This window comes from Sus scrofa, chromosome 1 (assembly GCF_054392235.1).
Source record: "Sus scrofa isolate SSC_HxYL_T2T_F1_AM1 chromosome 1, Sscrofa_HxYL_maternal_Yorkshire_Landrace_v2.0, whole genome shotgun sequence".
Classification (NCBI taxonomy): Eukaryota; Metazoa; Chordata; class Mammalia; order Artiodactyla; family Suidae; genus Sus; species Sus scrofa.
In genome coordinates this window covers 228,459,593-228,485,740 of record NC_139383.1, presented here as the reverse complement: position 1 = coordinate 228,485,740, position 26,148 = coordinate 228,459,593, and the positions used below count along the sequence as shown (strand labels likewise).

The 26,148-nt window shown below is 39.7% G+C and overlaps 1 protein-coding gene across 35 annotated transcripts in view; it reads right to left on the bottom strand.

Moving 5' to 3' along the window:
- Positions 1-26,148, bottom strand: part of GLIS3 (GLIS family zinc finger 3) — a 674,383-nt gene that overhangs the window by 470,491 nt on the left and 177,744 nt on the right. For 24 of the 35 annotated variants that reach the window (XM_084986252.1, XM_084986326.1, XM_084986283.1 and 21 more), the window contains one exon: positions 2,850-3,336. In XM_084986252.1, coding sequence (XP_084842378.1) covers positions 2,850-3,237 — 388 coding nt within the window. In that variant the 5' untranslated portion in view covers positions 3,238-3,336. Of the gene's footprint in view, positions 1-2,849; positions 3,337-10,628; positions 10,697-17,025; positions 17,616-26,148 lie in introns of those variants that run through there. The other 11 variants (XR_014821957.1, XM_084986338.1, XM_021074396.2 and 8 more) reach the window with 2 other exon arrangements.

The window sequence follows — 26,148 nt, the reverse complement described above, 5'->3', positions numbered from 1 at the left end:
ATAACAAACATTACAATCAAGTTTGTTTCTCAGGAGGCTCCCACTGGAAATTTTTGAGTCTTCAAGTAAGATTTTGTCATATGACAATCCCTAGGTAACTTATTCTAATGGAGATTTATATAGAGAGATATAAATATACCTCCTCTTGTTTCTGTTTCTCTGGAGAACCCTAATACACCCAGAGAGTCACAGGTTCTTTGACACTTATCCTTCTTGATCATGACACGTCAATAGGCATGGGAAAGCAGTGGCAAAGTCAGGAAGAAATGTCAACTTCACGCTTAGCACATTGTCCTCAAGGTTAAAATCCTTTCAGAGCTCACCAGGTTCCTCAAGAGAGATCCAGACTCGTTGGTATGTCACTCATGACCCTTAAGCTACTGTTTAATCCTTTCCAGTCTTATCTCCCACCAATGCACCGCCCCTCAATGTGAAACCAGATAGAAATCCATGAAGTACACCATGACTGCTCCCCTCTAGCTTTTGAGTGTGCACTTCTCTATACCCAAAGTAAGTTACAGACAGCTCCTGCTCTTTCACAGGCATGAGTGTGCACACGCATGGGTACACACACACACACACACACATGCACAGGACATACTCTTCCATGACTGTTAAGACTAAATGCTCACCCTTTAGATGTCTGCCTAGATAACCCACTCTCCTCTCAGATTCACTTTTCAAGAACAGGCTGGGAAAGCCTCCAAATCACCGTAAGTATATCTCTCCAGAGACTTAACTGTGCTTTATTTTAACTACCCATTTATTTGTCTGAATTATCAACTCCTTGAGGAACAGGACTATGTTTTATTAGCTGTTATAGTCCCCAAATAGTGATTCACCCATAACATATGCTCAATAATTATTTATTGAGCAAATGATGGAATGGAGTTCAAAGAGTCCCATATCACCATTCTCAACTAGTTACTGCCTTGGTTTAGTAATTGTCAACCAAGATCTGAAAGGGACATATATAGCCGCTAATGACACCATCCAGACCACTGGTGGTATCCAAGCTGCTAGGAGGAATAATACAGTTGCCTTCAACCCTTTAGCCATGACCAAGCATGCACCAACCATACAAATCCACTACAGATACCACAAGCCTGGAAGCTGAGCAAGGAGTCAGAAAACTGAACAGAGGAAAATCAGGAAGCAGTGCTAATTTTTACATGAGAGGTCCAAGAAGAGTTCATTTTTCCTTAAGTACCTTCAGGGTTTTTTTTATATAAACCATGATTATAATTATAACCACTTCTAGTCATCATTAAAGTAATATTCCCAAAATCCTTATTTCCTTGGCAGTGTTAAAGTTATTCATTCTTTTTAGATCTTAGTTCCATTATCAGTTAATCAACAATAGTATACAACTCAGGGCTGTTGTGAGGAATAACTGAGACTATGCATTGGAAAGCACTTAACATGGTGCCTGACATGCTAAGTTGTGATATAATAAATGCAAGCCATTAATATTATCACATTACTGCCAGTCAGGACTTCAAACACAAACTTATATAAAAGCAAGCCACAGTTCACTAGTCAATCATGAGCTAAAAGTTTTACTGTGCCTCAGACCCTGAAAATACAAACACATGAGCTTGACATTAAGCAACTTAACTTGCCACACCATAAACATAGCAACTCGACAATGACAGAGCTATTTTAGATGCAGCCCGCAGGGAAAGTGTTTCTATACTTAATACTAAATATTAGTAGCTTTGAAAAATGAACAACTCAAAACCAAACCTAGACAAAAATAAGTAAAAAAGAAAAAAGTTACACATACATTTAGTTTTTCAAAAAATCTACCCATAGAAACCAACTTATTCATACACAGAAATATAGACACTAAAACAAACAATTTTGGGGTTACTTGCATGATATACATCATTATTCACTGTATTTGTATACATTATGAATTAATGGGATGAATGGCTATTCACAAGCTAACAGTAATTTTATTTGCTGGTATAAACATTTAAAACTAAGATTATAAAGATACATAAAGGGATATATAATTTGCTATTTTAGGTAACGAAGCTATATTATACGTGGGATACACACTCATTTTTCTAATACACTTATCAGTTAGCAGTATAACTTCATTAAGTCAACATTAGTTTCTAGAGAGAGCATGTAATTCAAATAACTTGTTATTCTCCAAAAATTATCCTTAATCTAAAATTTGTAACTCAAACACTCTTTAGTTAAAATCATTCTCTATGCATTTCAAAATTAACAAGTTTTTCTAGTTCTCGAGCACGGAAATACATCTTTTCATTACACTTTTCTAGCCTCCTCTCTTGTCACTAGCTATATTATAAAATTATGGTTCTACTATTAGAATAATTTTTAATCATTTTTATGTACTAGTTCCTCATTTTACTGGCTATTAAAAATTTCTCCCTTTTTAATTCTTTTCCTTCCAAGAACCACCCTTCTTCCAGTACCCAACTAACATAGTGGCAGTTCTAGCCACCCATCTCCTTCATGGCTTGCAGAATCCATCCCCTGGTGAGCCAGGTCAGAGTTTTGTATATCCAGAGGGCAGGATCATGCTAAACTTGCTCTTGCCCTTGCTAACCACCATCTACTTTACCTCCCTGTTTCTGATCTTTCTATCTCATCTTCCACTCTGTTTCAACAACCCATGAGATGTCACATTTATCACTGTGGCTCCCTCATCCTCACATACATGTACATATTCACATCTTTTCCTAGAAAGCTACATATCATTACAAAGCCATCAACTTTGACCCAACATTAAATCATGTATTTTTCCATAGGATTTGCTAGTAGAGAAGACACTAGGGGAAGAAAACAATAGTATCCTAGAAATATAATCCTACCTTTCCCAGGATTTGGAGGAAATGGGTTTCCAAACTCCTGCTGCTTTGGCTTTAAACTATGTGGCCCTGAAATGCCTCCAGCCTGGGTGACCTGGAATCGTGGCTTCCCATTGGTAAGTACTTGTCTCCTGGGGCTCAAGGCAGGCAGATGGATGGGGCTCTCATTCATATTGCTCTGAGGAGCCATCCCTCCTCCTGAGGGCATCTTGAGATGGAGGCTATTAGCAAGGTTTCCAATAGCAGGGCTTGGTGTGTTGCCACAGGACGAGGGGCCAGGAGTCCCCGAGTGCGTTCGGATGGGAGGAATATGTTGGCCACTGACCATCCCAGGTCCCTGAGGGGTTCCTGATGTCCGATGGAGACTCATGCTGCATGACCTTCCATTCATTCTGAAAAAACCTATAGCCAGGTCGGTCAAATATCCAGTGACACTAATGACTCCTTTCAGGCAAAGTCCAATAAGTTATCCATGATGTAGCTTATTCGCCTGTTTAAAAAAAAAATAAAGACAGGCATTTTTAAAAGTAAAAAAGAAAATAAGTTATAGTGAGTTTTCAACCTGTATAGCATTCACATGAGAAAGAAAAGAAGCACTCTCAGCAAAATTTTTTACTTAAGAACAGGGTTATTGAAAACATAGTTCATTGGCAGGCACTCTCCCCTCCTGCATTCAGGGTAGACATGGATTATGGATAACTGCATTGTTTGGCCGGGGGCGGGGGGGTGGCCACTGAACCCTTCCCAATACAGAGCTCTTAGCAACTATAAGCAATCTAACAACGCCAGCAAAATGAAACTTATTTTGCTCCATAGAGGATATATCTGTACTAGTTCATTTTTGCTACAGTGTGAACTGGGAAACCCTTCATGAGCTGTGAGACTAGTACTTCAAAGGTTCCAGTGAACAAAGAAAAAGCTGATATAACCTATAAATGAGATTATGAGATTAAACCATCTCAGATTTTTACAATTCCTCGATTTATAAAAGATAAAAATACAGGCCTAGAAATCTCACAGAAGCTACATATATCATATACCCAAATATTCATAGTAGCATTAGTCTTGTTTCTATACTGATCCTGAGTTGTAAGAATGGAAAAAGAATCAACATCACAATAATCTCACTTTCCATTAATTAAGAAAGATCCTAGAAAAGGAAGAGGCTGTGCAAAATGTCATTTTATGGAAAGCGTAAGGACAGAACAACCCTTCTAAAGTTGAGTATATTCACCATGCACTACACATGGTAAGTGGACAGTAATTCCACGAAGTTTCCATCTACCATCCCACCACCTCACTCCTCAAGTGGCAGAGGGAGAACCAAAAGTAGTGACATGGACACAGGACATCATCATCCATTTGTATATAATGTCAGTACTCCCTGGTTATAAATCAATAGGAAAGACACTTTCCTTCCTGGAGCATTAGTTCCCCAAAATGTATGTAATGATGTCATTAAGTTCCACTACTCTAAATAAATGACAGGAATAGTCACAATCTATATTTTTTTAATATAAACATGATAATCATGGAAAGAAGCCAAAGCTGAACAAACACAAGCAATACAGACTAAGTGTAAAGTAGTAACAACCAGATATCCTCAACTGTATGATTCCTACCTTATCTATGATTTACTCAAATGTCTCAAATGAATATTTCCAACTCAACTTGCAAATGAATGTTCCATAAATCATCAAGGACAGGATATCAAAGAAGTCAAACTTGTGAAGAGTTTTTTTAAATCATTTTGGAAAATCAAAATCCAAGTATCCCTTGCTTTTCAAAAGTTTACTTACATGACTTTACTTTCACAAAAGACTTAACCTAAGAATCTGTTTCCACTAACCAAAAGAAATCTGAGGAGGATTTTCACTTCTGTGAAAAAAGGCGAAAAGCAAAAAGAACATTCAGCTTTTTTGTTTTGCAGGGGGGCATTATAGAAGCAGCACTCACCCAAAGCAGCAAGAATGGCACCATCAAGTTCCTTCCTGGTAACTATACTCAGCATCTCAGCTTCAAGCCACCATAGTGCTAAACTGTGTCTGTGAGCATCTGTGCTTTATCTCAATTTATTTTTGTGCGTCCCTTAGCAATAAGTGTCCTCAGGTAACTGCTTCTTCACTTCACCCCATTTCAACTGACAAAACATTTCATACGAATGCTTTACTTCCAGATAGCAGGGGAAACCTGTAGTATTTAATGTTCAAATCAAGCACTCACTATGCCTTCTGCAAAGCTGATTCTGAGGGAGAGTTCTTATGTTGAAGAACTTTAAAAATTAATGCCAATGTAAATCTTGAATGTTTTCTTCATCTTTATCAATTCTTCATTTTATAAAGAATTCTCTCAGAGTTCCCATCATGGCTCAGTGGAAACAAATCTGACTAGTATCCATGAGGACACAGGTCCAATCCATGGCCTCGCTCAGTGGGCTAAGGACCCAGCATTGCCATGAGTTGTGGTGTAGGTCACAGAGGCGGCTCAGATCTGGTGTTGCTATGGCTGTGGCATAGGCTGGCAGCTGTAGCTCTGATTTGACCCCTAGCCTGGGAACCTCCATACACTGCAGGTGTGGCCCTAAAAACAAAAAAAAAAATTTCCATCAATCCACCACAATTAATACTGACATGCCATCTAGTCCACAGAAAAAATCCTAGATCTCACTTCTGTCCTTCACTCCATTAACACTGCCAATAAGGGACAAATAAATCTAATACAGATTATCTAAACCTGCATCATTTAAGCTTGCTTATGGAACAATAAGAAATGAACTCTGGTTATCAGACTGCTTATAAGGGTTTTTTTGGTTTTGTGGGGTTTTTTTTGGGGGGGTTGGTTTTTTGTTTTTTGGGTTTTTTTTTTTTTTTTTTTTTTTTGGCTGGAAAAATTCCAGTGCCTTTTCTGCTGTGTCCATTTAAAAGAATTCAAGTATATTACCAGCTAGTCTAATGATTCACAGGTTGATTGTGGGCAAGTCATTTTAATGTCTCTGTACTTTGCCAGGAAATATTAGCCATTTATTATTCACTCATTGATAAAACAGTATTTTGTGAGGCACTTGGAACCCTACAGAAGAAAGCCCTTATTCAGTACCAACCTCCTCAAAAAGGCAAAATAAACACGTTGTATTGGCAATTTGTTGAAAAAGAGGAATTATCCAACATGACTGGAAATATGACTCACTAAGACCACGGTCCAAGTGACAAGCGTCTGCAAATTTGCAGACTATGCACATTTCAAGGTTTTTAAAAATGAGGGAGTCAGTTTTGGCAGCAAGATCATATACAAGCACGAATTCTCATCAAAAATCTGGATTAAAAACATATAGGTAAGTACTTAGCATTAGGTTAGATCATTAAGAAGGCGAGTTTGTAAGAACGAATAACTAAAGTGCTAAGAACTTAAAGTATCAAACTCATACTTGCCTGTCTTAGACTGGATATTTATTTTATATTTATTTTTTATAAACCATACTCTATTTTAAATAGATTTAAGTTGAAAGTAAAAATAACAAAAACAAAAATGTACTTAAATTTTATTACTAAAAAAGCAATGGCCAGAAAGTAAAGTGGTTAATACCATAAAGAAAAACCAATAAGTCAATGGCATGTGAGCTGAGGAAAACCAGCCTCAAGACAAAAATAAAATAAACTGTAAGAGAAAATATTTATAATAATCCACTTCTCGCATCAATTATACCAACAGATTTTTCAAGCATTATATACCAACACATAAAAGTCGGTTCTGTCTATTCATATTATAATATTGTATATGCTTTTTGGCCAGGCCACATGATCACATACAATTCTAAGACCACTTAGTAAAAAAAAAGGAATAAACACCTAACTTTTAGGAAAGACACATCCTCACTGAGTCAGAGTGAACAGAGTACTCAACTAGTAGTTAGACACCTGAGTTCTACTTGTCATAAGTAATTTTTAACTTCTCTGGACAGTTTTTCACCCACAAAATGAAGAATTTGGTGGTAATCAATCATCTCTTGAAATTTTGTCTGTCCAGATAATTAAGAAAAGGAAGATAAAGGAAAATACTCGCTATGATGAAGGATAAATATGTATATTTTACACCTAAGGCCCTTAAATCAAGGGGACAGGGTAGAAATGAAAGCAAAAATAATAGTAATCTCTGCCAATTCAATCAAAGCAAGAGCTAATAGGAGGCTTTCAAGTCAGCAATGTGCTGGAGGACAACACTCACCTTGAAAAATGAATTTTAGTGTTAAATTTTCCTTCACTTTGCCAGAACTAATCAGTATCATAACTTAGCTGGCAAGATTCCACTGGAAGAGCATCTTTCCATTTAAAAACTTAATCAAGTTCTCCAACATTACTTTCTCCTCTGTTCTCCATCCAACTACTCTACCACAGGCTATCAACAGGAAAAAAGAAGAAGAAGAAGAAGAAAAAGAAAAAGCAAGTAATATCCAGAAGTATAAACTTAGAGTACTCTGAATCTGGCATATTGATATATTTAGATTTGTAATACGCCACTGGTTCAAACAGTGAAAATGTTCACTTGTTCTGCTAAATGAATCAACATGAATTTTAAAAAGCTTTCCTTTTGACCACTTGAAAACTCTTAAAACATACTCCTCTACATCAGGTCAGAGAGGAAATTACTTAACTAAGGAAACCAAGGCAGAAAATCACTTAATAATGATTTTTATTAGATTTCTGGAAAAACTATGACTTTAATCAAAGTACAAGATCATGATTCTACCTTCTACCCACAGCTTGATGCACTGTTCCTCATGGATTAAAAGATTAAACAAAGCAATGTTAACTCATCCATTCAAGAAAATTCCAAAAACACAAGTTCCATAATGTCTATTTAGAGCCAAAAGCCTTTCCTTAGTAAATATTATTAATGGACTCTATCTAGTGTTATAATTCATCTGATGAGCCAGTTAATTATTAATTTTCATACATCATTTCATTTCCTTAGGCTACATTTAGCCTTTGTTACATTTTCCATTACTTAGCCACAAGCTTTTCTTACTCTGCATAGAAAACCAGATAATAAGACACAAAATACTGGTCTAGCAAACAAACTGCTGTTGGGCTTGCTCCCTACATATATAAGTCAACTAAAATAGAGTTTTTATTGATTCTTTTTATTTTTTTCCCTTTAGGTTAATGATTGTTTAATTTAATTAACATTGCCTTTTCAACATTGGCTGCCTTGATCGCTAATAGGCCCATGCTATTCCCAGGGGTTTCTCTAGTTACAGCTCTGTAGCCAGAAGAATATAGAAATGAAAGCCTATTGATAGATAATATAAATTATTCTCATGCACGGCTGCAGTGTGAAGCACATTTTGCAATTCAATCAAGGACAGATAGAGCTGAATGTTCTTAGATCCTGAGAGTTCATTTTAATAAGCAGAATGTACCTTGTCCTAACACAGGTGACTGACTCCTCAGAAAAGATTATATAAACAAAAACCAATTGTGTAAGTCATTTTATTGGCAACAATATAAACATAGCTATATTAGATGTCACCAATAAATCAAAATTATTCTTGTCTGCAATTTTAACAAGAGGAAAGTGCAAACATGTGCCTGTGAAGCTAGAGGATATTATAGAGGAAATGCATTGGATGTGTACAATATCATTTCTCTAAATTGAAAGTATATTATGATAAAGTAACTGGCAACAAAGTATAGTTGATCATTACTGTGGTTTCATAACTTTATTCAGTGAGACTGACAGATTCACAGACTTTACAATATAACTTATACAGAAACAGGGCTGGAATAATTCCACATTGCTAAGATGTAGAGTGGAAATTTAGGGATGTTACACCTGGTAACTAGTACATGTAAACCATATAGTAACTTGGGCACTCCCAAGATCTAATGTAGGCAATTCAAGAATATTAACATATTTATTTTGAATACTAAGATGTAATAGCTATTATTCAAATAATATAATCATCAATAAAATGAAGTGAAAGAGGAGGTTTAGCTTTGAGTTATACCTATTACAAGTATGAATACAAAGTAGTGTTCCATCCAGAAATTCAAGACCATTTTACCAAAGGCCACTCAGAAAAGATAATATAATGAAGTTATGGATCCCATCTAAGAGAATTACTTATTTATTTTTATCCGTGGATTCTAATCCTTTGCTATCAAATTAGAAATATATACATTTTAGCTTTTTATATAAAATTTTTTCAAAAATAATCTTCCCTAAGTTTATAGTGTAAAATATCTGGCAATGTCCCTTTAATCAAATTACTGCTATGACTCTATAAATGTAGATATTAAATATGGACAGGACATTTAAGAAAGGAAGGGAAGAGGAAGGGGAAAGAGTGACAGAAAGAAGAGAGGGGGGGAATGGAAGGAAGTAGAAAAAAAGGAATGACCAAATCTAATGCTGGAGTTTATTCTGTAGTTAGTCAATCCTAACTTAAAAATCAGAAGAAGCACTGAGAACCTTCTACACAGTGGTTGCAGATTTCTAGATTTCAGTAATTGCAGATTTCTAGAAGAAATTCAGAAACTTCAGGAAAAAATATTGCTGGAGGGCAACATTAGAAGTTCAATAACCTCTCTTTGAATCTACTTTCCACACTTCAGTGCATCCATGCAACTCTCACAGTCCCCTAACTTAGTAAATGTCACTACTTTTAGTAGTAATTACGTACAAGTATTCATCGAGTTGGCTTCAGTCATTAACTAATCAATGAGTACAGAAAATTCTAGAAAAATATGGCCTACCAAAAATGGCAACAGAGAGAGGGATAGTTAGGGATTCCCTTGGTCAGCTGCAAGAAATCCCACAAAATGAGCACAAACTTGAAACCACAGATTTTTAAGACAAACATCAATAAGTTCAGAAAAAGGTAACCATGCCTTGACCCATTTTGAATATGGGCCATAATTTTCTAGATCTACGTCTAACAAATTAGTTTTTCTAAAGCAGCATTTTTCAAATTGGCCACAATCTTATTGGTGAGCCTTGAAATCAATTATTCAATGGCAAAAACTTTTTTTTTTTTTTTTGTCTTTTTGCTATTTCTTGGGCCTCTCCCGCGGCATATGGAGATTCCCAGGCTAGGGGTCCAATCGGAGCTGTAGCCACTGGCCTACACCAGAGCACACGGGATCCGAGCAGCGTCTGCAACCTACACCACAGCTCACGGCAATGCCGGATCCTTTAACCCACTGAGCAAGGGCAGGGACTGAACCCGCAACCTCATGGTTCCTAGTCGGATTCGTTAACCACTGCGCCACGACAGGAACTCCGCAAAAACATTTTTTAATGAATTATAACCAAGTGAAATAAAACAGAAGGAAGCTATCAATGTGCATCAAATACATTAATGGTTAAGAACTGTTCTATTTCAGTGATTTATTGGTATACATGTCTACATAGCTATATGCATATAGTGTGTTCTGAGTAAGATAAAAATGTATTTTCTGGTGGATTACAGTAAAAAACATACAAGAACTATAGCTATAAAAGCATTTGAACTATCTGCCTATCCAGGTACCTACCAAGAACAGCTATAGATACAAAGAGAATTGAACAGCTAAAGTAAAATAAATTACAAAATATAGCTGTAATGAAAGGAAGATCTAAATGTATGACATTTTTAGCTTTATGAAAAATAAGGATTAAATAACACAAAGCTACACTCTTATCACTGTTATCTTTCACTTTGTCTTTTATTTAGTATCGATTAATCAGTTGTGCTGTGTAGATATTAACCAACTAACTAATAAAATCAAGATCAAAATGACTGACCATTTTAGATCTTCCTTGTTGCAGAGGGTAGATGATCCTCCTTGGAATAAAACTTCATTCATAAAATGCTAAAGGAGGGAAAATTTAAATTAACACATAATTGCCTTTGAGAACTGAGTTTTTTAAAATATGTTCATAATGTGAGTTAACCATCAGATCCTATGAAGAGGAATTTGAAATGGAAAAATGAACGCATTCACTATGATGTCACCACTGAATTAATTACCTGAACTGTGAAGAGTGAATACCACATGGCCATGATTTGAGACACAAAGGCTTCTTCAGAGTATAAAAGTAACTGGCTGGAGATATTTTTCTTAAAAAAAAAAATCTCACACAAGGAGATACATATGCTATAAAATACAGCAAATGAAAGTCCATTCTCTGTTATCTAGTGTGTATAAATAACTTCTCAGTCCATGTGCACAGCTATTTGTAAAGCTAAAAATCATAATCCTTTTAAAGAGTAATAAACACCTACCTATGGAAGATTCTAGAAATAAACTTAATTTAGTACTCATTAAACCAAATATTCAAGTACATTAAATTGTCCCTATCACATGTGTAACTGAGTGATTTCTTTCCTTCTGTATAGTCAGTTATTGCTTAAAAGTGACCAATGTAACTATTTTTAGCTGCTGGTAGACAGAAGTTTTATACAAGTTAATTTATATTCACTGACATCACTGCAGAAGTATGAACGTCCACAACAATGACTAGGCCCTTAACCAACATGACAACATATTTATTTAAAAAAAAAAAAACCTACATGAATGACTCAGTCAAGTTACAGACAGAAGTGGAATCTATTGGTCATGCTGCAAAGGTTGGGAAAACATTAATCCACTTCTTCACACACAGGAATAACAAGAATTCATACATTGCTCTGGGATCTGGTTAGTTTTCTGTGTACAGTATTTAGCAGGTCTAGAAATGAAACTTCATAGATATGGCTCAGAACTCCAGAAATAACTGACAGTGAGAAAATCTGATCTCTTATCAAGAAGCCTGGAACAGGTTCTGATCTTGCACTGCAGTCTTGTCTTCCCATCTGCAGTTCATCAAGGCTTGCTGCACCAGAAGGAATGTGCAGTTGTTCCCATTTTTGGTCTTGAAGAGTTCATGTCAGACAAGAATGGCCTTACCAGTTTTCATTACTTAAACACTGCTGGCAAATACTTAGAGCTTTCATGATTCAATTTCTACAGACAAATCTCCTAATTTTGTTCCCAAAGTAGAACATGATTGGATCTTCCTTTCTGTTCATCCTAGATACTCCCTTAGAGTCAAATTAAGTGGTCTTTCCACACCTCCCTCCTTTTGCCTTCTTTTTCACCAAATCCAGATCCTATTCATCCTCCAGGTCCAGCCCACCTTAGGCCTTCCCTGATCCTCTCTTAATCTGTTTCTGATCTGTAAAATGATGAGAATTACACAATTATACCTACTTCATAACATTACAGAATATTAAATGACATAATGCATGTTACTAGTTTAGCACAGTGCCTGATACATAGAAGGATGTACACTCCTTACTTTCTACATTGCCTTACTGTTATCTGCCTGTTTCACTTTCTATCTAAATTTTAATTTCATTAAATTTGGGAAGTATGTCTAATTTATCTTTGAACTCTCCCCAGCCCTTGTAGATACACAGAATATTTTATATTACACCTGTACTTTTAGATTTTTCACACTGTATGTGTCTTACATATTGATTTTTCATATACATACATATATATTTATTATATTTATACTTATCAAACTGCACTGCTCATTTACACTTAGAAATATAGTATAAATGAAATATATAATTATATATTTATATATCATATCCTATGTTTGTCATTTATTGGCTGAATAAATATAGACTAAGAAAGGTGTGATCATAAAGTCATGAACCCTAAGCTTTGTGTCTTGTGGAACCAGTTTAATTACAGTTGTGTGCTTCCTGGTCTTTTCCTCCTAATCTACTCCTTTATTAGAACATAGAGAACATAAAGTAGCATTAAAAACTCTATTCCACTCTTCTGAGCAGGCATATTATTCTTGCCTTTATCTTGCCATATTCATGAACAATAACAAATCCTACCTAAAAGCCACAAAACAAATACATTTATTTCAGGACTGATACCAGGCACTTCTTTAGTTGTAGGGGTTGTTGGTCCTAACTGAGATAGTGCCAAATGTATTTTGAGTTGTCATGGTGGAAGTTGCTCCTCAGCATTCTCCTTGCTCACCCTAAGCAGGTTTCACTCTATAGTTTCACTCAAGTCTGTTCAGTTTCCCTAATCGGTCATTAGGATAGAGAATAGAGCTTCTGTTCTAATTAGTGTCTTTTCCCCTAATTCTATCATATTAAGTAGTGCCTAACCAACTAACTTCTGTAAGCCAAACTGTTCTCATAAACTTTAAAGGGGAGTCCAAATTATTTGACCTATTAAAAAGTTGTTCTATCAGCAAAAGAAGCTAGACCCAAGAGTGCAGAGTGAATTATCCCATTTACATCAAGTATAAAAAAAATAGGCAAAATTATTACATCTGTTAGAAGTTAAGGCAGTCATTACTCATAAGGAGAACACAGTGACTGGAAGGGTTGGGGGAACATAGTAGAAGGAGGGAGTAAGAGTGATGTTTCTGGAGCATTGATAATGTTTCATTTCTTAATCCAGATGCTGGTTATTCAGTTGTGTTCAGCTTGTGAAAACTCATCAAGCTTAAGATACGTGTACCTTCTCTGTATCAGCATTTCATTTTATCTCAGTAAAAAATTTTGATTTTTGTGTCAACTCTGTCTAAAGTAAGTGGAAAACTAGGAAAACTTGAAATTTGAGCACCTTTTTATCAAACTGCATGTTAATATCATTTGAAACACTTTTTTAAGTTTCATCCTCCTGGAATGAGTAAGGCAGCATGGTTTTATTATACATTTCTTATGTGCTACTTATTTATTTTTTTAATTTTATTTTCAGTCCTGATTGTATCGATGAGCCAACCAAACTTTGTGAAAAGTTAAAGTCCTGTATTTAAAACTTCTTTATAATCTTCTATAGAAAATAATTCTGGAAATACTGAAAATTGACTTCTCCAAAGTTGAGAATATGCACAGGATGCCACTTTCTGAATGATCACCTTCAAGAAGTACTCCTCCTTTGTTATGGAAGAGTTACAAACTAACATTCCAACTCCAGAGATAAATAACTACAGTGTTAAAGAGACAACACCAGAAAGAATGTCCTCAGATTTAATTTACTAGCAGGAAAGGACATTCAGAGAAAAAAGGCTGAGAACACTGAGCTCTCTTCTGAAATGATGGAAGGACCACTTTCTGCCATATAAATGAAGACACAGCTGGTACAAAATATCATTTTGCTCTCATTTAACCTCCCCACCCTGCCTATTTTAGCCTAATAGGAATATCACCCTCTAGGTGAACCCTTGAGTCCATTCCAAAAAACAAAAACCTGCTTTTCCTATTTGGAATAATTATCACTTCCTCCCAAGTAAACCAAGTGACCCCAAGTATTTGATTTCTGACAAACCCTTTATTATTAAGGAACTTGGATGGCATCAGGGATCAGAGGAAAAAAAAATGCTCTCTCAAACTGGCCTAAGATGAATCAAGGAGAGAAGGAGTTACAGCAGTAATCAGATTTAACTACTCACACTGCAGTATTACTGAGTCCTCTGAGCAACAAAGGAAAGGACTTGCTACTACTAAGGGAAAGCATTTGAAAGTAACTGGAAAAGAAATTCCTCATTCTTCCTTCAAAAGCTAGTGTTAGGGCTAGTCTGGCTTCATAGACAACTAATGAAAACATACGAAAATTGTAATGCATTCTAAGGTGATCCTTAAACTTCAAGTGTTCCCAATTGCAAAAATAACAACCAATATTAAATACCCCTGGTCTCTAAATGGCCTCAAACATTCACTGTGGAAGAACTTTTTTCTACAAACTTTTGCAGGTTCCACCTGTTTCACACATCACCATAAGTAAATTTGGAGGGGGAAAAGAAGAAATGGCTAAATTTAAACCAACGCAAATCAACTGTATACCCCAAAAAATTTCCCCGTTTATGGGAAAAAAAAGGAGGTCCAGTGGGAAAAGTGCCAGAGGGGGGAAGAGATGTCTGGCTAATTCCCAAGGCAGAAATCATGACTCATCAAAACTGTCAGAGGGGACAGAATGAGACTGCATTTGTCTTGAGTCCACCTTCAGGCCAAAAAATGCTCTATGAAGTGGGAAAGCTGAGTGTTGCCCTGCGACTGTGACAACTGACTGTGAGCCCTGGGCAAAACTACTAAAAGTCTCCGGGTCTCAGTTTTCTCATCTCTGGGTGATCACCAAGATCCCATCAAGCCCTTCAGTCTATACTTGAGATTTTCTCTTTCCAAAACATAAAGGGAATTAGTCCACTGGGGGGAGCTGCAGAGCATTCCTCACCTCACAAACTCCAGAGCCCCAGGCCCAAACTCTGAAGAGATGCTGCTGTCCTGGAAGAACTGGGGGAGAGCGCTCAAAGCCCTCTTCTAAGAGGGGGCTGCAATTCCAGCCTTAGTCCCAGAGTTTCCGGAAGTACTCTCCGCCCCTCTCTCCTGCCCCCCGGGTATAGATGCTGCTGGGATGAGGTCCCAGTTGATGTGCAGGAAACCTACACTGGGGTTGAAGAACACAGAGGAGGGCAAGGGAGGTGGGGGGAGCCTCTCCAGACGGGAGGAAGGCTGGATAAGTCAGGAGAGGTGCTCCGGACCTGCCAGCCCAGAAAGAGGCGCGTGGGGCAGGCAGGAGAAGGGTTTATGACCCCGACAGCTTGGCCAGCGGGGATCCCAAGCCCGTGCCCTAAGCTCTCTGGTGACGAGCGAGGGGCAAGTCCGAGGGCAGAAGCGTCAGAGCCCGGCTTGGGACATGCTGCTGCGACTCCGTTATTCACTTAGCCGCCTCTGCCCCTAACCCTCGGCCGTGTCCGCAAGCAAGCGCAGCAAAACAAAACAAACTAGTGCAGGCTTCCTGTTGTGCAACCCAGTCCTGAGTAAGTTGGGGCCGAAAGCACGCCGCCGCGGCTGGCGGTTGAAAAACCCAACAGGCAGAGACAAGCGCGCTGCCCGGCTCAAGCCCGGATCCAGGGAGATCACAGCCCCGCTCGCCTCTCGGGAGCGCACGCCCCCGCGCCGCACACCGCAAGGGCTGCGCGGGCCTGGAGCTCCCAGCGAGTTAGGGTCCTGACCCTAGTTCTTTCACTTCTCCACCCTAAAACACCGCCACCCCTCCCACCCCACGTCGAGGACGCAACCAGGGAAGCAAAAATTGACCTTTCAGAAAGTTTCTTCCTACAGGTACCTAATTGAGTCATCCATAGGATGACAAATTCGTCGGGGCCAAGTTTTCCAGACACTTGGGTGACTTCCTCATCAGGGAGGTGACTTGTCAGCTCAGTGAGTAACTTGGAAGTGTTTCTCCAGGCAAGGTGTGTGTCTAGGAGAATGCTGGCTGCTCACTCACGCTTTCCAGAGAACGGCCCCGGCCCGGGAGGCTTCAAAATACACACAGGGTCATTTATAGGGACGGTGTGGAAGACAAAGTCCCTGAGACTGAGACATTTTCCAAACAGTGCTGACATTTTGTCGGGCCCTATAAAAATGTAAACGCGAGGTGACAAACCTGGTGGGGAGTGTGCGCGTCTGAATCTGTCTGTGCATTTTGAGACGTTGGAGGTTAGAGTTACAGACCTGTCGGCTGCCAGTCGCTGGACCTGTCCCCAGGAGAAGTTAACGTAGCCCCTATTCGAGGACTTCTCAGAGCAATGGGGAGGGATATCGGCTTGGGTGAGACACAACACGGAAAACAGCCTTAGTTAGAGATCCACAAACACGTGGAACTGGAAAAGGCAATTAAAGAGCCCCCTGTTCCCGAGAGACCTCATGTAACCCCATCAATTCCCACTTCTCCAAAGTTTCCCTACTGTGGGACTCATGGGTGGCTTGAATGACCATGCCCTTGCGTTCTGCAACTTGCCCTGATTGTGTAGCCTTCTGGACTTTGTAGTTTAGAAGAGAAGCCAAAAACAAAACAAAAAAAAAAAAAACGCTTCCTAATTAGAAAAACTTTAAAACCTTGTCTTTTTGTCTTCTATAGTCGACACTTTTAGGCAACTGACAAGAACACAGCTTGATTCCTAATTCAGAGTTGCTATCTATCTCAGTAAACAGATCATTCAGAGAATCTGGGTGTTGGGGTGCACGTATTTTTAAACCCGAGCAAACGCACCTAGCTCAGCGTCGAAAACTATTTCTAATCCCTAGTTTGTATCTATGAGCGTTTTAACTCCCCCACACTCTTAAGCGCCCGGCTTCTCCCGTCTCTCGCCAGCGAGCAAAGTTCCTATGGCATCCACTTACCAGGTAACCGGGATTTCCACAACAAAGCCTGGCGTGCGGGTCCCTTCCCGGCCAGCCTAGGCGAGTGACAGCGGGCGGCCAGCACTGGCGAGGAGAAACTTGGGTCTCCAAACCCTTCAAGGCGCTCCCGAGCTCTGCCTCCTTCGGAAATGAAAACTCCCATCCAAGCCCAGGGACTGAGCGCCGAAACCCGGCCCAAGTGCCGTGTGTGCGCGCGCGTGTGCTAGGGCAGCGGCGGCAGGGGGAGGAGGAGGCAGAAGTGGGGTGGCTGGACCCTCCGCATCAGCTCATTCTGCCGCCCCCTCCCCCGGCACACACACGCATACACAAGCAAATAATGTTTTTAAAAAGTTGAGTTTCGACTTTGTGCCTCGCGCGTCCTGCTCATTCTCGCCCTGGGCTGGGAGGTGCGTCTGGGGCCCGGCTCGGGATGCTGGCTAATTGCTTTCCGCGGGTTCTGTCGGAGAAGCGCTGGTGCGAGCCTAGACGGCTGCTGGCTGCGAACCGTGTTGCGGGGAGGGGCAGCGGTGGCGGCCTCAGCGCTGGTGCCCGTGCGCGCCGCGTTCTGGGCTGCCCGGGCGGCGCAGTGTGGACGCGGCTGCAGAGAGAGGGGAAGGGGGAAGGAAGGAGGGAAGGAGGGAGGTGGCCTGGGAGGGGTGTGGATGTGTGTGCGGCTGCGAGGGCCAGCCTGTAGCCAGCTGCTTCCTGAGTGTGAGTGCGGGAGGGGGAGGGGGAGGAGGTGGGGGCGGGCTTGCTGGTCACCAGGCCGGCCAATTCGAAGGCCGAGCTTGTGTCTCCTTCTCAAATGTGTTCAAGCACACAGTCCTTACACTGTGCCAGGGAGTCTAAGAACTCCAGAACAGTGTAACGGCAGGGAGAGACTTCATCTCCTCTTGGGCCTTATTTGTTGAACAGGCTTTTTTTTTTTTTTTTTTAACATGAAAAAGTGTCAACATTTCACAGGAGTTGATGTCTAATCAAACAAGTTTAAAAAAAAAAAAAAAATCCGGTAGTAAAATGGAAAGAAAAAGAAAAATGGCAAAGGGTCTTTCTAATATTGGATGTACCTAACTTCAAAAAGTATAGGTGAAGATGCCTTTGGCAACTTTTTAAAGTAAAGAATAGGCAGAGAAGAGAAGAAGGTGATGGAAGTGACACAAGGATGTAAAATTCTAAACACGGGATGCTAGAAATGGAGGCACATTCCCTGTGTACCTTGTGTCTATATAGTGGAGCATTCTCCTTCAAGAATTCAACATTCTCAGCTTCATACCCCACTAAGCTGTGGCCCCAGCCATTCTGCTTGGTTTAATCAGAACCCTCAGAAGACTGTCCCCCAAAGGGGACATGTACTGCCACAGATGCGCAGACTTCCATCTTGGGAGTCAATGTTTGTAAAGTACACAATATCCTTCAGTTAGAACATTTGAATGTGGATTTCTCAGGACACTTAGAATTTCACCAGTCCTTATACTCTATTCCAGGGCTCTCACTGGAATATAAATTACCATTTAAGTAGTAGATGCTATGATCAAGATAAAAGCCCTCAAGTACACAAATGACTCACCAAAGATGGTTGACAGTATTCATTTATCTTATTTCAGAAATACTACTAGAGTTGCTCTGTGTCCAAGATATTGACGTCACCAAAAGTCTGGTTTTCACAATACTTCCTATGTCTCGTTATGATCTGGAGTTCAAGGTTCCCTGCAGGGAAGGCTTTTTTTTTTTCCCCTTTCCCAAAGACAAACTCATCAGAATATCTGTAAGCAGAAGTGGGGGCAGGGAAATTAATAAGTTCTTAGGATATGCCTTCCTGTCAGTTTTCCAGTTTCTCCCTCTGTTCTTCCTCTCCTTTTAAATACAAGTATCCAAGCCCAAAATGGCAACAGATGGGTTCAACCACACACAAGAAAATACTCATAAAATGAAGCCTGCAGTAACATCACAAAAACAAAGAAACCAAGTGGTGGAAGTTGCCATGACTATTCCATTGTGGCTAGTTATTGCAACATGCCTGACATTCACATAAAAAACTTCCTCATTAACTCCAGCCTTCAGGAGAAGAACAAGATGGGAATACTGACCCTTCAATGCATCATGGGAAATTCTCTTCATCCAGACACTTATGCTGCACATATTGCTCCTCAAAAACAAGATAAGCCTCAGTGGAGGCTGCAAAAATCCTTTCCAAATATTATTTCAAATACAGTGGTTTTAATGCATGAAATTATATCCCAGGGGCTTACAGAAGCTTCCAAAGCTTCCCATTTGATGGGAATAGTTTAGCTGGAAGAGAGAAATATAGTGCTACACCCTACTTTAATCAATGGCTCATGGAAATAAAACACTGGGAAAGTTATGAGTCATCAACCTGGAGATCCCCAAAATTCTCTTCACTTGTAAGAGCACAAGGGTGAGAATATCATTTTTTATTTAGGTGGGATTTTCACAAGCTTCTCACATTCCTAAGACATGTACTATTAAATGGGTAGAGTGTTTTGGTTGACTTTTTTGTGTGTGGGGGGGGGGTAGGAATGCAGATCTGCAGTGTTCTTACATTCCATGGGATACAGTAAAAATGTGGTGTTCCCATTACGACCATGGAGTGACTCAAAATGAGATCTTTACCTCTTCCAGACGGATTTGGTAAATAGAGGCTGGGGAGGGGAGAAAAATGAGAGATGGTAGGAAAGGAAATAGTGTAGTTCAGAAATGACACTCTCCTTTCCCCACCAGCTCTTCGTTGTGCTAGGAATCATACCATGGCAGACTTTCAGCCAGATTGGTGAGAACTGCAAACCAGTTGTATCTTCCCTCTCTGGAGTCGTTAGTTGCATTCATCTTATAAACTGACTCAGGGCAGCTGACTAAGCAGACAGAGCACTGTTGCCAGCTTAAGTCCAGTTCTCATTCATCTGAGAAATATTCAGCGAGTACCTACTCTGTCCAGTATTTGGAGTAAAGGAATTAATACATGTGGGCATTGTACATGGGAAGATGTTATATAAAACATTTTGCCCAGGGCCTGGGATATAGCAAACACTCAGGAAATGGTGGCTCTCTGCATATATGAGCTCATCAAAGTAATCCTATGAGATGGCCATTGGCAGTCTCCTATTTAGAAGTAATGAAGCTGAAGTTCAGTAAACAGAGAGAGCAGGAGGCAGAGCTAGCTTAGCCAGTCTAGAAGCTCCAAGTTCTTTTAACACTGCAGTTCTGCAAAATAACCATGCATGTTCTTTGAATGTGTGTAGAATACACTCCAAGTATATAAAGTACAAAGCGTCTTGTGATCAATGTCAGATAAGTGCAACTAAGTGTGGAGGAGGCAGGAATAATTTCCTACTGCAGAATATGTAGTTAATATCTTGGTTGTTTAAGATGGACTTCAAAGAGTGGATACAGAATTGATAAGCAAAGGAGACCATTTCAAGAAGAAGAATCAGCATCATAAAGGGCACAAAAAGCACAGGTCCTATGTATCTGCTCACACAAAACTGGAATACAAAATAGGAAAACTCACAATCTCAGAGCTTTAGCAGTGGAACACAGCGGACTCCAGAGATAAGATCCTAACTGCAAACCTTCAGAAGAACTGTTATTTGCCTCAGTCTGAGTGATCTGACAGTAAACCATTTACAAACTTGCAAAGAACTATAATAGATTCCTACTCTAAAGTGGCTATAAAGAGTTTTAACTCCAAAATGCAGATAAGTTGTGCTAACAGCACCAGTGATAGCAGTAAGTCTAGCTCCTCTGTCTGTCTGTCTCTCTGTCTCTCTCTCTCTCACACACACACAAACACACACACGGAGCTGGCAAGAATCCAGTTATGTAAAAATGCAGTGGAAAAAGTCAGTGTTTGCCAACTTAAAGAGGAAAATTAAATGTGGAATATGAAAAATTTCCATTTTACTTTCCTAAGTAGTACAAATAGTATAATGTTATCAGTGCTCGATACCCTAATAAAAACTTGAAGTTGATCTACTAATTTTGTCTCAAGTGCAGTCACTTCAGACTCTCCTGCTTATACACCAGTGAGGCAAATTTTTAAAATTATTATCTATACCTATTACATTAATAGCATCAAATATCTCTTTTCTTTTCTAAGGCCAAAACTGTAAATCTGAGTCTAAAATGTATCAGTCCACATACAACTGACCAAAATGAAATACTTTACTTTATACAATGTCTCTCCATCTTTTTTTACTGGTAAAATTTTTCTTCCTATTTTGTACAGACCCACTTGAGATGCATGTATTATTCTACAAATGTTGACAGAATATTTTTGTTTGTATGTTTGTTTGTTTTGTCTTTTTTTTTTTTTTCTTTCGCTATTTCTTGGGCCGCTCCCGCGGCATATGGAGGTTCCCAGGCTAGGGGTCGAATCAGAGCTGTAGCCACCGGCCTACACCAGAGCCACAGCAACGCGGGATCTGAGCCGCGTCTGCAACCTACACCACAGCTCACGGCAACGCCAGATCCTTTAACCCACTGAGCAAGGGCAGGGACGGAACCCGCAACCTCATGGTTCCTAGTCGGATTCGTTAACCACTGCGCCACGACAGGAATTCCTGATAGAATGTTTTTGACATATTATTAAGGTATATCTACAAAGAGTTTACCTAAGTGAAAATAAATTCATAGATATGCACAATGATCCACAGGCAGCCAGTTTCCTGTGGCAGTTTCTAGTTTCACTTAACATCCAAACTGGCCACTTATACGTGGTATTAGAAAATTAATTACCTGATCATGATACTATCTTATCCATAACTGCCTCTGTAAGTGCCTTCTAATGACCAGAATTTACATTTCTTCATAAGTCTTTCATGGCCTAACAATAGAACTGGGTGCTAGTAAGTAATTGACGCTAATTGAAGGTATGAATTAACGAGAAAGCAAAAGAATGGTTTCCCTACTTTCAGAAATGGTGAAGAGCACTAACTACTGTCTGTGTATATGTACAATCATTTCAATACTCCAGAAGAGTCTAAACACCTGTCATTCACTTTCTGTGCCTCCAGGCTCTTCATTGTAAACTAAAGATTAAACTATTATTTCCTATTTCTTGGAGGAGAAAATTCATACTCTCTGTGCAATGCTTAGAATCAGGAGGGTGAATCTCCGCCTCCCATGCCCAGATGATCCTTCCCTATCTGACACCCCACTACCTCCTGCACACCGCTTTAAACAGGGCCATTTGCATCACACCCTGAATCCTTCTCCCCCCAAAATATATGTAATAAAATATGGGGAGAAAAAGAGGAAAACAATGGAATCAGGGTGCAGAGAGGAAGATGATTTTTTAAATGAGAGGAAATAAAGAAGGCAGGATAGCATTAGGACACCATCAGGACAACTGAGAACAATGAGTAAGTGCTGGGTAGAATTAAGCTCCGAAAAAAAAGTGAGTCAGTAGCTTTTCTGACTTCTCGCAGACTCACCTCAATTTTCAAATACCCATTGGCAAGTGGGTTTGAATACACTTCAAAATTTTCTACAAATTCTAAATACCCATAATATTGAAGTACTCAGAAGGTTTTCATATATATAAATACTTTTATCCCCTTTTAATCTTGTAGAGCAGAGAGAAATGTAATTTATTGTTCATTGGACAAATGACCAATTACCCCCAAAGTGGACCTGCCCTGAATAAGTGTTGACCCCCTTCAGGCTGGGAGTACTGCTCCAAGTTTTTATCTGTATTACCTCACTAAATTCTCACAATATCCCAAGGAAGTAAGATCCAGCAAAACTTGCATTTTATAAATGAAGAAACAGAGAGAGGTGGGATGTCTTTGTTGGCACCTGGGGACATTTCTGGGGGAATGGCCAGGCTTCAGAAAGAAACATTCTCCTATATTAACCATTACTCTTATTCTTTCAGGGCAGGGAGTCCTGCTTCCACTGTACATTCATCTGTTCATTCACTCAGGGAGGGTGGTGTGTTAGAAAGAGGGTGCACTCTGGACTTAGCCTAGAAATCCTAACTATACCACTTACTGGAAGACCTTGAGCTGATTCCTGAGCCACTAGGGACCTCAGTTCAGCTACAAAAGTTACTGCAAAGATTGAATGGGAACTGCAACACTGGCCAGGACACATGTGCAACCAGGAGCTTCCTCTATTGATAAGGGACATAGCCCAAGAACTTCAGGGGATGTGAACCCCAGCCCCAGCCCCAGGAATGGGCTTGATGACTCTGAGAGAAATCTCGCTCCCCTGGTCAAAGTGAATTGTTCATAAATCCAGACATATGCCAATGAATGCATGATATTCATCTGGCCATAAGGACTGGCTCATTGATGAGCATATGACCCAAAAGGGGCCAATAAGATATGAAGAGGAAAGCCCTGGTCATAGGGATTGGTTCAGTGATAGGCATGAGATTCAATTTAAGCCAAAGACATTCTCATGAGAGTAAGGTTCTTTCTTCTAAGGAAAGTAGCTTCTCCTCTTTCTAGGGAGCCACTGGAAAGGTGGCCTTTCCTCTTCTATGTGTTGTGAAGCGAGAGAAGTGAAGTTCCCCTCAGCCTACAGAGAGAGCAGACACTGTGGAGGGCAGGGTGGAAAAGACTAAAAAAAGCGGGATCCAGGGCCTTGATGAAACCATACCTAATCTCCATCTGACTTCCAGATTTTTTCACTTGTGGGAAGCAGTAGGTCCCTTTTATTTTTTAAATAAATAGATGACAACAACTTATAGAAGTTCTATAAGGAACCATGGAGGGTACAAAGATAAGTAAGACAAACTTAAGGGCATTCAGTACCTGATAATTATTTAGTTTTTATAATATCATTTTAGTCTGGTTATTTAAAAAAATAAATTATAACTCATATTCTTTTCAATATCCTCTTACCATTTGTCCATGTAATATACACAAGAAACACTCCACTTCTCCAGTATTACACAATGCCCTCTTTCAGAACATCTGGTCAACTTTTGGGGAGTCAGACAGAACAGCATACCCATTTGGTTGTAAGACAACTGACTTTAAAAGCCAGGCCATTTCTACATGTTCTCAGTTACTGGTTAACAAATGTAGTCCCAGAACTCAGTACATACTAGGAAATATATGCATTCCCAAATTCCTATTGAAATTTGACCTTATCACATTCCCAGATAAAACAGGGCCAAGATTTTCCTGGAATTACATTTAGAAATAAAAATGATTTATATCTAGGCATCTGTGAGCCCTGTTCACTATTGTTGTTCTTGCTGTTTTTATTAATTCTACCTTAGAAAGTTTCAGTTCAGCCTGGAACCTCGCCCCCACCTGAGCCCCCATGCTTTTCTGTCTTCTGTTTTGTAACCAAATGTAATTTAAAACTCGGCCTTAGATATCATTTAGGGTTGCTGGCATAAGCAGCAGGGGCAGAGAGTCCTTAGATTCTAGATTGAATTTAGGGCCCAGGAGTCAGACAGTTTGAGCTTGATAATAACAATGTTAGCTCAGCACAAGCATAGGTCAGAAATATTCTTCCTGTCACTGCTTCCTTTTTTCCAGCAAGACATGGATATTAAGGAGAAAGTGAGAGTGGCAAGTTATAAGCCATTTGCTTAAGACATAGTTTAAGTATGGCAGTAATAACAGCTCACAATTGTTAGGGGCTCATTATGTGCCAGGGGCTGTGCAAAGTACTTGAGATTCTTGATCCTCATAGGTATCAGACTAATAAGTGATAGAGGTGGGACTAGAACTGACTCCTTATGGCTCCAAAGCACATGCTCTTAGCTGTAACAATGTACTGCCCTCAAAGAGTACTGCTTGTTCTAAGATATTTTATTGAGATATGTGGTAAACATAATTACATGTAAAATTTAAGAACAAAATATACTGTATAAGTGGTACATGTAATGGCCTGTTGTAGGGCATTAAGAAGTGACAATAAACTGTAGTTCTTCAAAACCTACCTTGAATGCTCTCCAAAGCCCCTAAGCCTTTGTATCTGCTGTTGTCTACATGGAATGATCTTTACTGTCCACTTCTTCTCCTATTCTGTAAGGCTTTCTGTTGTATAAAGACTAATGTCCCTCCCAAAATGTCCATATCCTAATCCCTGGAGCTTCTGAATACATTAAGGTTACATGGCAGAAGGAATTAAGGTGCAGATGGAATTAAGGTTGCTAAAAAAAATGAACCTTACTACAGGGAGATTATCCTAGATTATCCAGGTGGATCCAATGTAATCACAAGAGCCCTTACAAGTAGAAAAGGAAGGCAGAGGAAGAAAGGTGGCGACCATGGAAGCAGGGCCAGAGAGATGCTATGTTGCTGGCTTTGAAGATGGAGGAAGAAACTGTCAACAAAGGGACATAGGCAGCCTCTAGAAGCTGGAAAAGGCAATGAAACAAGAGTCTTTTCTAGAGAATCCAGAAAGAATGCATGCAGCCTTGCCAGTGAGATTCAGGTCAGACTTCTATCTTACAGAACTGTAAGGTATGAATATGAGCTATTTAAGCCACTATATTGAGCGTAATTTGTTATAACAGCAATAGAAAACTTATATAACTTTCAAGCTCTCTTCTCTCCCCTCAATTCCAAAGCCAGGCACCCCATGTTCTACGTGTCCACAGAATACAATCCTTACCAGTTTTTAACACTAATTATACTAATTGGGACTTAGGTCCATGCTCCCAGGTTTGTCTTTAGTTTCTTTCAGGAGCACTATGAGTGGGCCTCTTGACTAACTCTAAAGCCTCAATTCTGCCTCTGCTTAGTTTCTGCTGGAAGGTGGGGCAATGTTAAATGAGATGACCAAAAGATCATGAACTGGAAGGAAGAGATTAGGCAGCAGGAAGACCTAAGAAGAAAAGGGCTAAAAGGGACTGACAGGAGAGGGAGAGAGAAGCAAAGGGAGGCAGAGGTCAGAAAAGAGGAGAAAAAAGGAAGGGTGGCTGGAAGAAGATCCAGAAGCTTGGGGAGGAAAGAGAAAATGAGAAAAAAAAAGAGGAAGGAAATTTTCCTCTGGCTCCCCATCTCCCACCTGGCCACCCTCTCTCCTCCCCACTTCCTGAGCTCCAGCCTACTCTCCAGGATCCAGTTTTAGTTCCTTCTCCTTGAAGTAGTTCCCAAGATGACTGCCATTTAGAATACGTGGAGAAGCTCTTCATAT